Genomic DNA, 12009 nt, shown 5'->3' with positions numbered 1-12009 from the left:
ACGAGGGACTCGGGGAGGATGAGGACAGCAGCTCAGAGCGCAGTTCCTGCACCTCGTCCTCCACCAACCAGAAAGACGGGAAGTTCTGCGACTGCTGCTACTGTGAGTTCTTCGGCCACAACGCGGTGAGTGAGGGGCTGGTCTGCAGCCACCCCCGGTCCTCGCGCTGCACGGGGAGACATCACTCGGTCCCTATGCTCAGAGTGCGGAGGTGGGCAGGTCTGGCCACGGCTGTTTCCTGCAGCCACACACATCCCCTGCTCCCTCTCTACCCTGCTTCATCAGCCTGCTGGTCCCTTGCTCCCAACTCGCAGCCACCTGCCCAGCCCCAGGGCTTGGAGCAGCCGGCCAAGCCCTGTGGCTTCATGGTAGAAGAGCTCAGTAGGGCTGTGCTGACTTGTCTTCCTGAGACTGTGGGGAAGGGAGTGGCTGGAAGGTCACAGGGGGCTGGGGCTGCCTGCCCCTGATGCTGACTGTGCCTGGCTGACAGCACTCACCTTCCTCAGCCCCCGGCTGCTCCCACAAGCCGCAACTACGCTGAGATCCGAGAGAAGTTGCGTTCTCGCCTCACCAAGAGGAAAGAGGAGCTGCCACAGAAACTAGGGCACAGCAGCAGCTCAGGGGAGCCCGCTGTGGACCACCGCAATGTGGACGAGCTGCTGGACTACATCAACAGCACAGAGCCCAAGCCCTTGAACAGTGCCAAGGCAGCCAAGCGGGCACGGCACAAGCAGAAGAAGAAGGTAAGGCTGGGCAGGGGCTGGGACTGTAGGAGGAGGGCAGAGCAGGGTTGTGCTGCTGTCAGGGCTTTTCGTCCTCTCTCTTGCATCCATTTGGGTTCTTGAATTCTTGTATTGCTCTTGCCCAAGGTGGCAGCAGTGCCTGGCCCTATGTAGGACTCCCCCTGCCTCTGTTCCTGCAGAGGGTTGCCCAGCCCTCCTGGGTGCTTTGGGCTGCACCGTCCTGTCTGCTCCATGCCACATCTCTAACACCATGCATCTCTGGTAGGGAGAGGCAGTACTATGATGGCTCTTTCTGGTGCTTGGTGCCCAGAGCAGTGTTGGGTGTGCAGTGTCCAGCTGTTGCAGTGCCCATGGGGGACATGTGACAGTTCAGGGGCTGTGGAAGACGTGGGGTGGCTGTGCTGAGCAGCCGCCCTTGGGTTTGCTGTCAGGCAGAGCTGGAACAAAGCTCCGTGTCCTGCGCGCGTGGTTCTGTGGCCCAGTCCAGATGGTCCTCATGGCACCTGTGTTGTAGGAGAAGGAGAAAGCCCAGCTGGAGGCAGAGGCCCAGAAGCGGGCAGAGCGTGCCCCTGCAGCCAGCCAGGCCAGGGAGCCGGCCGAGGAGAAGCTGCTGGAGTGGCCGGAGTTGGAGCTGGAGCGGGTGAACAGCTTCCTCAGCAGCCGGCTGCAGGAGATCAAGAACACCATCAAGGACTCCATCCGGGCCAGTTTCAGCGTGTACGACCTCAACCTGGATGTCAATGACTTCCCCAAGAAGGCAGCTGTCCTGGAGCAGAAGAACCTGCTCTCCAACCTCAATGGGTCTTCTGACCTGCAGGACATAGACCTAGCGCTGGCCCCGCTCAGCCTGGGCCCTGCCAAGAGCCACACGCTGCTGCGGGGTGAAGCGGGCCCCCGATGGGGCGAGGGGCCTGGGGATCCCCCGCCAGCCCCACCAGCCGAGAATGGCGTGGTGAAACGCCTCAGCGCCGTGCCCAGCCTGTCCCGCATGATCTGGGTGCAGTCCAAGGCTGCGGACTCTGCTGCAGATGGCAGCGGGCTGAGCCCGGAGCCCAAGGAGGGACCACAGCCCAAGGGGCCGGAGCCGCCAGAGTCGCTGCCCGCGGGGAGCCGGCAGCGGAAGAACAAGCGGCAGAATGGGCAGGCGAAGAAAGGGGAGGGCAGCACGGCCGTGCCTGGCGGCCAGGCCCGGATGGAGAGCCCTGGTGTGAAGGGGCAGGTGCTGGGAACCAAGCACCCTTCCAAGGCCAGTGCCCCGGAGCCACAGCGGGCGAGCGGCTGTGCGGAGCCCGGGGAGAGCAGCAAGGGGCAGCCTTGGGGCTGCAGCAGTACTGCCAGGGCAGAGAAGGAGAGAACCAGTGAGTGGAAAGGCCGGAGGGGAGAGGGCAAAGCGGAGCTGCCAGAGCTGGCGCAGCAGCAGCCACCTGCCCTGGCCACCCACCTTGCCCTGGGGGGCTCCCCACAGCCCAAGGGCAAGAGCAGGAAGAGCCGAAACAAGGTGGAGAAATCCAATACCTCGATTGGTGAGTGCTGGGAGCATCACTCTTGTGCTGCCATCCTCGCGGTGGTCCCTTGCCCAGCTGGCAGCCCCCTGCCCACCCTGCAACGCTGACCCTCTGCTCTGCTTCCCCAGATGATGTGTTCCTGCCCAAGGACCTGGATGGGGCAGAGATGGACGAGACTGACAGAGAAGTGGAGTATTTCAAGAGGTGAGGGAGGAACCCTGGGGGGGCTGAGCTCTGCCAGTGGGGCTGGAGGCATGAAGGGGCTGAGAGCTGACTGGGCCTGGGGTCACAGAGGGTCTGGGGGTCCCAGGGGGCTGGGAACTGACCGGGGCTGTCCTCTCCCTGTCAGGTTCTGCCTGGACTCGGCCAAGCAGACGCGGCAGAAGGTGGCCGTGAACTGGACCAACTTCACCCTGAAGAAAACCACTTCCAGTGCAGCCCAGTGAGGTGCGGAGGGGCCACCCCCACCCACCCACGGCCGCTCGCCTCTCCTCACTGTGCCCCCCGCCTCACCTCGGTGGGGTCCCTTCCTTCGCGGGGGGCCCCGGTGCTCTTCTGCCCCGCGGGGACCCCCGGGGCTCCCTCCATCCTCCTGCCCCTCCCCGCGGGGTGATCCCGGCCGTCCCGACCCCCTCTCCGCGGGCACGCGGCTCCCCGTGCCGTGGGGAAGGACCGTGCTGGACCCAATAAAGAACTTTTTAATTTTTTATTTTATTTAAACCCCGCTGTCTGCTGCTTTCTGCCGCGCCGAGGAGGTTGGGGGGCGGGAGGGGTGGTGGGGGGGAAATGCAGAACGCATTCTGCGCAAGTTTGAGCGCCGCGGGGATCCGTCGGGCCGGGACGCAGCTCCCGCCCAGTGGTGCGTTCTGCGCGTTGCTAGGCGATGGCCCTGTGCGTGGTGACGTCACTTCCTATAGCTCTTCCGGGTAGGAGTCATGGAGGCCGCGGCGGAGCGGAAGGTGGGAATGGCCCCGGCCCCCGGTACCGCCCGCCCTGCGCTCCCGGTGCCGCCCCGGGCTCCCCTCACCGCGTATCTCCCCACAGAGGCAGCGCGAGGAGCCGGTGGAGACGTCCGACCTGTCCGGAGAGGATGACGACGACTACGTGCCCTACGTGCCCGTCAAGCAGCGCAAGCAGCAGATGGTAATGGGGTAACGGGGGCTGCCCGGGGAGGGCTCCGAGCGGCCCTCCCGCCACGAGGCCGCTCACTCCGCCTCGACCCGCGTTCTTCCAGCTGCAGAAGCTGCTGCAGATGCGGCGGAAGGTAGTATCGGAGGAGGAGCAGCGGGACAGCGGGAGCGAGCAGCGCGGGGACGAGGATGACATCCCGCTGGGGCCCCAGTCCAACATCAGTCTGCTGGACCAGCACCAGCACCTCAAAGAGAAGGCGGAAGGTAAGGGAGGAGCTGGTGGGGGCACTGTGTGACTTTCAGGGGACAGCAAACCCTCTCACTGTTTCTTGGCTCTCCTCCAGCTCGGAAGGAGTCAGCCAAGGAGAAGCAGCTGAAGGAGGAAGAGAAGATCCTGGAGAGTGTGGCAGAGGGCCGAGGTGAGTGGGAGGTCTGTGTCTCAGATCTGTCTCCAGAGCTCCCAGGGCAGCTGGAGAGCTGTTCCCTGCCTTTGGAATGCTCCTACTCAGGGGTGGGACTGGAGGTGACAATGGGTCCCCTCAGTTGGCACTGCCTGGCTTAGCTGGGACATGTCTGTGACGGGGCTCTGGGCACAGCAGCACTTGGTGTTCCGGTGCCAGAGAGGCTGCCAGTGCTGCTGCTTCTCCTCTTCTGTCTCTGGACATGGTCTCCCAAACCATTTGCCCAAGTAGCTCTCAGTGAGGTTGATGTGGATGTGGAGAGTTTGCTCTGACTCATCGTCTTTGTTCCTGCAGCTCTGATGTCAGTGAAGGAGATGGCCAAGGGCATCACCTACGACGACCCGATCAAAACCAGGTAAGTTTCACAGCACGGCTCAGAAGCTGTCCTTCTGAAAACAGCACTTCATCCTGGCTGAAGGGAGCTAAAAGCCACAGAGTCTTGCAGGAGCAGTGTGGCTCTGCAGCCTCTTGCCTGAGTGACTGTCTTTGTGTCATTATGTGTAAAATCAAAGGCTGTTGAGTCACTTTGGATGTTGTTTTATATACAGTAAGGCTTGATAAAGTACATTTATGTTAGACTAGAAGGCTGGAGGGTGGATCTTCAGGTCTGGGAGGTCACTAAGCCAGAGGAAGAGACTGGAGGAATCTTTGGAGCCAGTGCTGCTCGAGGCAGCATTGTCAAGGTGCTGATTGATCAAAGATCGGGCTCAATGATCTCAGAGGTCTTTTCTGACCTCAGTGATTCTGAGGCAGGATCAGGGAGGCGATTGAGGTGTGTCCAAACATTTTTGGCATTTTCCATCCACCATCTGTAGGCTGTTCTTAGCTGTTAGCTTAGCACTTTTCACTGAGGTTTTGGGGAAGGGTTTAGTGCATAGAACTGGCTCATATCTCCTATGCTCACTCCACAGAGTCCCTTGGGGTTACCTGTTTTACCTGGGGGGGTATTGGAGCCTAACAGGGAGTTCCCTTGAATTCCTCCATGGGAGCTGCTGGTTCTGGAGCCCTGGCCTCATTCTGCACCGTGACCTGTTTCTGTTGCTTTCACAGCTGGAGAGCCCCTCGCTACATTCTGGGCATGTCAGAGGCACGGCACGACCGCGTGCGCAAGAAGTACCACATCCTGGTGGAGGGGGAGGGCATCCCTCCCCCCATCAAGAGCTTCAAGGAGATGAAGTTCCCAGCAGGTAGGCCAGGAGAGGAGATCCCCCCTTTTTCCTGGCTGTTTGCCTGAGGTGTATTTGTCACTGGTGGGAGAGCTGCTGCTGGGATCTGAGTGGGAGAAGAGAGGGAATAGTTCAGGTCACAAACATGCATTGTTCCTTGTTCTCTGACAGCTATCCTGAGAGGCCTGAAGAAAAAAGGAATCCAGCAGCCAACACCCATACAGATCCAAGGCATCCCCACAATGTGAGTGCTCTGTCCCCATCCCAGAGTACAGAGCAGTTGTTCCCACGGCCCACTCAGTGGTGTGGACCAGATGCTCTTCCCTGGTGACAGATCCCTGTCACCTTGCTCAGCCCTGGAGGTTTGAGCTGTTCCATGATGTCCCTCCTCCCATCGGCCCCGTTTCCCTGGCAGCCTCTCAGGAAGGGATATGATTGGCATCGCATTCACTGGCTCTGGGAAGACCTTGGTGTTCACCCTCCCGGTGATCATGTTCTGCCTGGAGCAGGAGAAGAGGCTGCCATTCTCCAAGCGAGAGGGACCCTATGGACTTATCATCTGTCCCTCGGTGAGTGTCGGGAGGAGGCTGTGAGTGACTTGCAGTGGCAGTCCTAAATTCTGCCTGCACAGAGATGCAGGAATGAGCTGGGTTTGTTTCCGTAGCGGGAGCTGGCCCGGCAGACCCACGGCATCCTGGAGTACTACTGTCGTCTGCTGCAGGAGGATGGGCTGCCCCCACTGCGCTGCGCCCTCTGCATCGGGGGCATGTCTGTCAAGGAGCAGATGGAGACCATCAAACAGTAAGACCTGGGGGAGTCCATGGGGCTTGAGGTGCTCTGTTTTCTGGCAGGGGGCTATGAAGTGACATCCTGGCTTCAGGACAGCGTGGGGGTGAAGGTGATGTGCCAGGGAGGTGTCCTGCATGGGGCAGGAATCCCGAGGGCCTGACTGTGGCCTCCTCTCATCCCACAGTGGGGTACACATGATGGTGGCAACCCCTGGGCGCTTGATGGACCTGCTGCAGAAGAAGATGGTGAGCCTGGACATCTGCCGGTACCTGGCGTTGGATGAGGCTGACAGGATGATCGATATGGGCTTTGAGGGGGACATCCGTACCATCTTCTCCTACTTCAAGGTACTGAACTGCCAGGATAGGAGCACCCTGAAGCTCAATCCTGCACATGCCAGGTTGGGTGAGTGCTAAAGGGTTCTTCCCTGTGCAGGGCCAGCGGCAAACCCTCCTCTTCAGTGCCACAATGCCCAAGAAGATCCAGAACTTTGCCAAGAGTGCCCTGGTGAAGCCCATCACCATTAATGTTGGGCGAGCGGGTGCTGCCAGCTTGGATGTTGTGCAGGTGAGGTATTTGGCTGCTCCCTTGTGCCTGTGTGGGAGGCCAGAAGAGTTCATGAGGGCACTTAATATCTCACTCTGCCAGGGAGCTGGGGTTTGTGGTCCTCCTTCCCAGCTGGCTAAGGGATACCAAGCAGTGGCAGTTCCTCTGCTGCCTGACCCATCCCTCTGCTTGTTCCTAGGAGGTGGAGTATGTGAAAGAGGAGGCCAAGATGGTGTACCTGCTGGAGTGCCTGCAGAAGACCCCTCCACCCGTGAGTATGCTGGGAACAATGTGGTCACACTGGGGCAGGGGGGGAGCTGGCGGGGGGACCCCCTTTGTGGGGTGGGCGTGTGGCTGAGCTATGCTCCATGTATGAGCAGGTCCTGGGACCAGCAGTGCTGTGTGCCCTGCTCAGCAAGAGGGAATGGGCTTCCCCAGGGGGCTGTGCTGGTGCCAGCAGTGCCAGCTTGCAGGAGGGGCTCTGATACGATGCCTGTGTTGCTGCAGGTGCTGATCTTTGCAGAGAAGAAGGCAGATGTCGATGCGATCCACGAGTACCTGCTGCTCAAGGGCGTGGAAGCTGTGGCCATCCATGGAGGGAAAGGTCAGTGCGGGTCCCAGGGAGGCCTGGGCTGTGGTGTGACCCCAGGAATGTTTGTGGCCAGCATGGAGCAGTTCTTGATGGTGTGAGGAGGGGCTGTGGCAGTATCAGGAGGGAGCTCCATGTTTTATATAGCAGGCATAAACACAGTGAAGGTCCCTATGGGATGTGGAAGCCCCTCTACTCCTTCATTGGGAGAAAGGCTGCCTGAGGAGGCGATGCTTGTCTCTGAGGCCATAGTGGTTGCTGCAGTAGGTAGGGCTGGGAGCTCTGCCCTCGCTGATCTCTGCTGGGCCTTTGTAGATCAGGAAGAACGGACAAAAGCCATTGAGGCCTTCCGGGATGGGAAGAAGGATGTCCTGGTTGCCACTGATGTTGCTTCCAAGGGCCTGGACTTCCCAGCCATCCAGCACGTCATCAACTACGACATGCCAGAGGAGATTGAGAACTATGGTAGGCACTGGGCCTTGTGGGAGGGGTCTAGAGGCCAGCTAGGCTCTGTGCTTGTCTGTGCAGTGCCTTGGGGCAGGGATGGTCTGTCACACTGCGCTCACCGGGGCCTGATCCTGTCACTGTCTCCACAGTTCACCGCATTGGGCGTACAGGCCGCTCGGGCAACACTGGCATTGCCACCACCTTCATCAACAAGGCCTGTGGTGAGGAACAGCATGGGGCTGGGGGCTGGAGGAGGCAGCTGGGCAGTGGCAAGGAGGTGTTCTGAGCAAGCAGGATGGCTGGTGGAGGGGAGATGGTGGTGCTGGGCTTTGCCTGACCTATGTCTCTGCCCCCCAGATGAGTCAGTGCTGATGGACCTGAAGGCTCTGCTCCTGGAGGCGAAGCAGAAGGTGCCGCCTGTGCTCCAGGTGCTGCACTGTGGGGATGAGACCATGCTGGACATCAGAGGTGAGAGACCCCAGGCTGACACAGGGACCCCTGCGGGACTGCTGCAAGCCCTGGGCTCCAGATGGGAACCCAGCTCCCAGTGCGGCAGCATTGGGGAGACAGTGGTGTAGGGTGGGGGCTGCTATCCTGGGGTGGCACTGTGCTGTCCTTACATCGTGCTGTGCTGTCTTGGCCCTGACCCCATCCCTCCTGTTGCAGGCGAGCGGGGCTGCGCCTTCTGCGGCGGCCTGGGCCATCGCATCACCAACTGCCCCAAGCTGGAGGCGATGCAGACCAAGCAAGTCAGCAACATCGGCCGCAAGGACTACCTGGCCCACAGCTCTATGGACTTCTAGCCCGGAGAGTGTGCTGCCCCACACTCCCCCTGGATGGGCCAAGAGCCTGTCTTGCACTACTGTGGCCCCTTTTCCAGACTTTTGGTCACCGGGACTGTTGCCAGCTCAGCCTGATGAAGTTCCTGCCCCGGAAGGAAATGTATGGAGCTGTGCTGCAACAACCTGTTACATCAGCGGTGTGTTGGGCAAGCAGGTAGCGGTGCCTCAGGGCAAGAGAAAGCCCCAGGTGGGGTGACTAGCCTGGCCAGCTGCCTGCTGCCCCTGCCAGCCCCCTGCTGTGGTGAGGTCACGGTCTTGTGTTGCTCCTCACAGATCCACACAGTTTCTATGGGTCCATCTCCCTCACCTCGATTTGTGCATCCTCAGTGGGTGACTGTTCCCATCTCCCCAGACATGCTGGGATGCAACCAGGGCGAGGTGGAGCATGCCATGCTCATGTCAGGCGCTCCCCGAGGTGCTTCCTGTGCTCTGCCCCCGCGTTCTGCCCCACTGCCCTGCTGTGAGGGGGAGGGCGGGCACATGGACACCTCCTGTGGCCCTGCCTCTGCCCCCCATCCCACACCCCAAAAAGGGGAAGTCTCTCTAAGAAGGAAGTCTGCCCCATGCCTTTCCTTCAGCTGCAGCAGTCACATTTTCTCCACTGCGGGTGGCCCGAGTCCCTGATCCTTGCGCTGGCTGCCAGGGTGAACTGGGCCCATGGAGAGACCAGTGAAGGATGGGATCCTCTATGTGCAGCACTCCAAATTTGGAAAGGTAAAGGGTGGATCTGGGGCTGGTAGAGGGTTTGCCCTGATTTGTCATGATGCCGGGCCCGGGGCCAGGCCCTCAGCAGCCCGGGAAGGGGGGACTGGAGACAGACCCTTTGGAACTGCCCTGGGGAGCCCTGGGCTCAGCAGATCCACAAGTGGGGCTCTCCCTGCGGTTGAGGGGGACTCGTGTGCGGGCACCCACTCTGGCTCGCCCCCACGTGGGGTCCTTCTTGCTTGGTCACCGCGTGAGTCGCAATGGAAGAATAAACATGCGTTAATGTGGCGCAGCTCCAGCGTGTGTGTGTGTAGGAGCGGGGCCCTGGGGCAGCACGTGGGACATGTCCCTGTGCCCTCCATCAGCCTGGCCTTGGGGGGGCCATCACCATCTGTGTGACACCCTCATGGCTTGGGCTGCTCCTCTGTGCCCTTGGAGGGGGCACTGAGTACCACAGCCCTCAGGGCAGGGTGTGGGTGACATGCTGAGAGTACCCAGGGTCGAGCCGGCTCCAGGGAGCTGTCGGGTGTTGGTGAAGTAGGCCCTGCTGGCACACTGGTCATGCCATGGCAGGGCAGCCGTGTCCTGTGGGGGTCTCAGTGGATGTGTGGGACTGCAATCAGTCTGACCTCCCTGCTGAACAAGAACCAAGCCCTGAAAGTGCAGCGGGCAGCCCTGTGTGTGAGGAGCCAGTGCCCTGCCATGGAGGAGGCAGGTGGGCTGGGGGCGGTGGGTATTTTGGGTGCTTGGCTGCATCTGGTTCCTGCAGGGGTGGAGGCTCTGCTGCACTTTTGAGGTACATGGTGGCACGCGCCCCCGCTATCCCGTGACAGACTGGGAAGGTGCTGGTGCTGCAGAGGCTCCCCTGGGAGGAAGCAGGCTGCTCAGCAGATGTGAGGCTGCCAGCAGGAGCCTCAGCAGCTCAAAATGGCTTTAATTTGCATCAGGGTCTGTCCTGAGAACAGCTTGAGAGCTCAGCTGCAGGTCGGCAGGCCAGCACTTGCAGCAGGGAACAAAGAGCAGGACCTGGTGCTCAGGGTGCTGGGAGTGAGTGTGACTCACCCAGCAAGCCATGCCAAACCCGCTCAGGGCAAGGCCCCCCTCAACCCAGCTTTGGGGCTACCCTGCCCCACAGTTTGCAGGTGTGTGCTGGCCCCTGTTCTCTGTACCCTCCAACAGCATCTGGCAGGTGCAGGCCAGGACTCCCCTATGCCCCTTGTGCCCTGTATGGCTCTTCCCAAGCACTGCATGGAGGGCAGCGCTGCCAGATGCAGCAGGCAGCTCTTTGCTGACCTGTTTTTTCCGTGCTTTTGCCCTTCCCATGCATTAGAGATCCTGGAGGAAGATGCGAGCCCAACTGTTTGCCGCCAGCCCCTCCGGCGTGGCCCGCATGGAGAAGTTTGATGTGCGGGATGATGGCACGATCCCGGAGAAGACGTCCCTGCAGCGGTGTGCCCGCCGGGTGATCCGCCTCTCCGACTGCGTCTCTGTGGGCCCGGCGGGCACGGAGAGCTGCCCCAAAGCCACCGCTGCCTTCTACCTCACCACCACGGAGAAGAGCTATGTGCTGGCAGCTGAGCAGCGGGATGAATGGATCACCCAGCTCTGCCAGCTGGCCTTCCAGGTACCAAGGGGTCTGGCAGAGCCAAGAGCCCTACTTGGGTGAGCTAGCAAGCTCCAGGGCAGGCAGGGGGTTTGTGCTCCCCCCTGTCCCGGGTCATACTCACATTCCTTTGTTTCAGGGTGCAAAAGAGACAAGGCCGAGTAATGCCAGGACCCAGCCCAGCCCCGCTGTCCCCATGGAGGAGAACTCCCTCTACTCGTCCTGGCAGGACTGTACGTGCAGGGATGGTGAATAGGGCTGGGGTGGGCTGCAGCTCAGTGCTGCAATGCTGATCCCTGGCTTGTTTGGCTCCCACAGTGACCGAATTCTTGGTGCTGGTGGTTCAGACAGACGCAGCCACCCGCTGTGGCCTGCACGGGCACTACCTGCTCTCAGCCCTTCCCCAGAGCTTGACGCTGAAGGACCCCCAGTCCCGCCAGCCCCTGCTCACCTGGCCTTACCCCTTCCTTCGCAAGTTTGGCCAGGATCAGGTGAGTCCCCCACTCCCTTCTTGGGGCTGTTGCCTGCCCAGCGTGGCTGCCAGCTCCTCACCCTCCCCTCTGACCCTGCAGGCTGTCTTCTCCTTCGAGGCCGGCCGCCGCAGTGACTCCGGCGAGGGCACCTTCACCTTCAGCACCCCACGGGCCCCTGAGCTCTGCCGGGCTGTGGCTGCTGCCATCGCCTCTCAGCAGCAGGGCAAGGACACCCCAGACCCCAGACTTTTCTGTATCTCAGACTCCCAGCTCTTTGCACAGGGCCTTGAGCCCCAGCCCTGGGGGCCTGGGAATGATGATCCCCAGCCCAGCCCAGCCTTAGAGGCGACACAGCCTGCCTCCCATCCCCCTGCCAACCTCCTCCGCTTCAGCCCACCAGAGCCAGAGGGCTCATGCCCCATTGTCTATGCCTCCATCGCCCGGGGCCAGCAGCCCCTCTTTGTGGCAGGGCAGCCAGGCTCTGGTGAGCCCTGGGCTGTGGGGAAGCCACTCCCTGAGCATCTCTACGAGAACATCTTCACTGCAGAACTACATCCAGCCAGGGCCCAGGAAGAGGAGGAGGAAGGGCAGTGGGAACTGGGGTGCCGACAGGCCCCCGAGGGCCACAGCAGTGAGGGGGGGCCACTCTATGACAACCGGGCCGCCCTGACGCAGAACCCCCAGGCCGCGGGCTGGGGGCGTGGAGGGCAGGAGGTTCTATCGGGGCGCTCCGGGCACAAGCCTCACAGCACCCTTCGAGCCAAGCTGGTGCGGCTGCTGAGCCGGGAGAGCCCCGGAGCGCGGGACTGGGCTTGATGTCGCTGGTGCCGTTCGGTCAATAAAGGCTCTTCCCGGACTCGGCTCCGCCGCTGCTCTGGGGAGTGGGGGGGGGCGGGAGGGGCAGCTCGCGCCTCCCCGCTAGGGGGCGCCGCCGTGCCCGCCCCGGCAGGCAGAGGCGCGCACGGTGATTGGCCGAAGCGCCCGCTGGCTCCGCCCTCCTCTGATCCTAT

General features: G+C 61.5%; 3 protein-coding genes across 3 annotated transcripts; all 3 read left to right on the top strand.

Annotated features, from left to right (window-relative positions):
* The first annotated feature begins 6 nt into the window (after window positions 1-6).
* FAM193B (family with sequence similarity 193 member B) lies at window positions 7-2839 on the top strand. The gene is made up of 5 exons (XM_082291191.1): window positions 7-125; window positions 491-743; window positions 1258-2266; window positions 2377-2452; window positions 2598-2839. The coding sequence occupies exons 1-5, from the start codon at window positions 19-21 to the stop codon at window positions 2692-2694; spliced, it is 1542 nt and encodes a 513-aa protein (XP_082147317.1). The 5' UTR covers window positions 7-18; the 3' UTR covers window positions 2695-2839.
* Window positions 2840-3169: 330 nt separating this feature from the next.
* On the top strand, window positions 3170-8859 carry DDX41 (DEAD-box helicase 41). The gene is made up of 17 exons (XM_082291680.1): window positions 3170-3207; window positions 3293-3391; window positions 3483-3642; window positions 3723-3797; window positions 4134-4194; window positions 4890-5026; window positions 5177-5249; window positions 5421-5574; window positions 5670-5806; window positions 5979-6141; window positions 6230-6361; window positions 6540-6611; window positions 6848-6944; window positions 7245-7394; window positions 7526-7597; window positions 7734-7844; window positions 8043-8859. The coding sequence occupies exons 1-17, from the start codon at window positions 3184-3186 to the stop codon at window positions 8177-8179; spliced, it is 1854 nt and encodes a 617-aa protein (XP_082147806.1). The 5' UTR covers window positions 3170-3183; the 3' UTR covers window positions 8180-8859.
* An 8-nt stretch (window positions 8860-8867) lies between these two features.
* On the top strand, window positions 8868-11815 carry DOK3 (docking protein 3; the record flags this gene model as incomplete). The annotated part of the gene is made up of 5 exons (XM_082291681.1): window positions 8868-8932; window positions 10254-10547; window positions 10666-10759; window positions 10845-11017; window positions 11099-11815. Exons 1-5 carry the CDS (start codon window positions 8876-8878, stop codon window positions 11813-11815), a joined length of 1335 nt encoding a protein of 444 aa, XP_082147807.1. The 5' UTR covers window positions 8868-8875.
* Window positions 11816-12009: the final 194 nt, after the last annotated feature.

This window comes from Coloeus monedula, assembly GCF_965178545.1.
Source record: "Coloeus monedula genome assembly, chromosome: 15".
Lineage (NCBI taxonomy): Eukaryota > Metazoa > Chordata > Aves > Passeriformes > Corvidae > Coloeus > Coloeus monedula.
Note: the sequence above shows the minus strand (reverse complement) of the source record. Positions and strands in the feature narration are given on the sequence as shown.

Coding starts and splice junctions, on each gene's coding strand:
- FAM193B (XM_082291191.1), top strand. CDS start 19: ATGAGGACAGCAGCTCAGAGCGCAGTTCCTGCACCTCGTCCTCCACCA. Junction 2,267..2,376: donor GAAATCCAATACCTCGATTG/GTGAGTGCTGGG, acceptor CTGCTTCCCCAG/ATGATGTGTTCCTGCCCAAG. Junction 2,453..2,597: donor GAAGTGGAGTATTTCAAGAG/GTGAGGGAGGAA, acceptor TCTCCCTGTCAG/GTTCTGCCTGGACTCGGCCA.
- DDX41 (XM_082291680.1), top strand. CDS start 3,184: ATGGAGGCCGCGGCGGAGCGGAAG. Junction 3,643..3,722: donor CCTCAAAGAGAAGGCGGAAG/GTAAGGGAGGAG, acceptor GCTCTCCTCCAG/CTCGGAAGGAGTCAGCCAAG. Junction 6,612..6,847: donor TGCAGAAGACCCCTCCACCC/GTGAGTATGCTG, acceptor GTGTTGCTGCAG/GTGCTGATCTTTGCAGAGAA.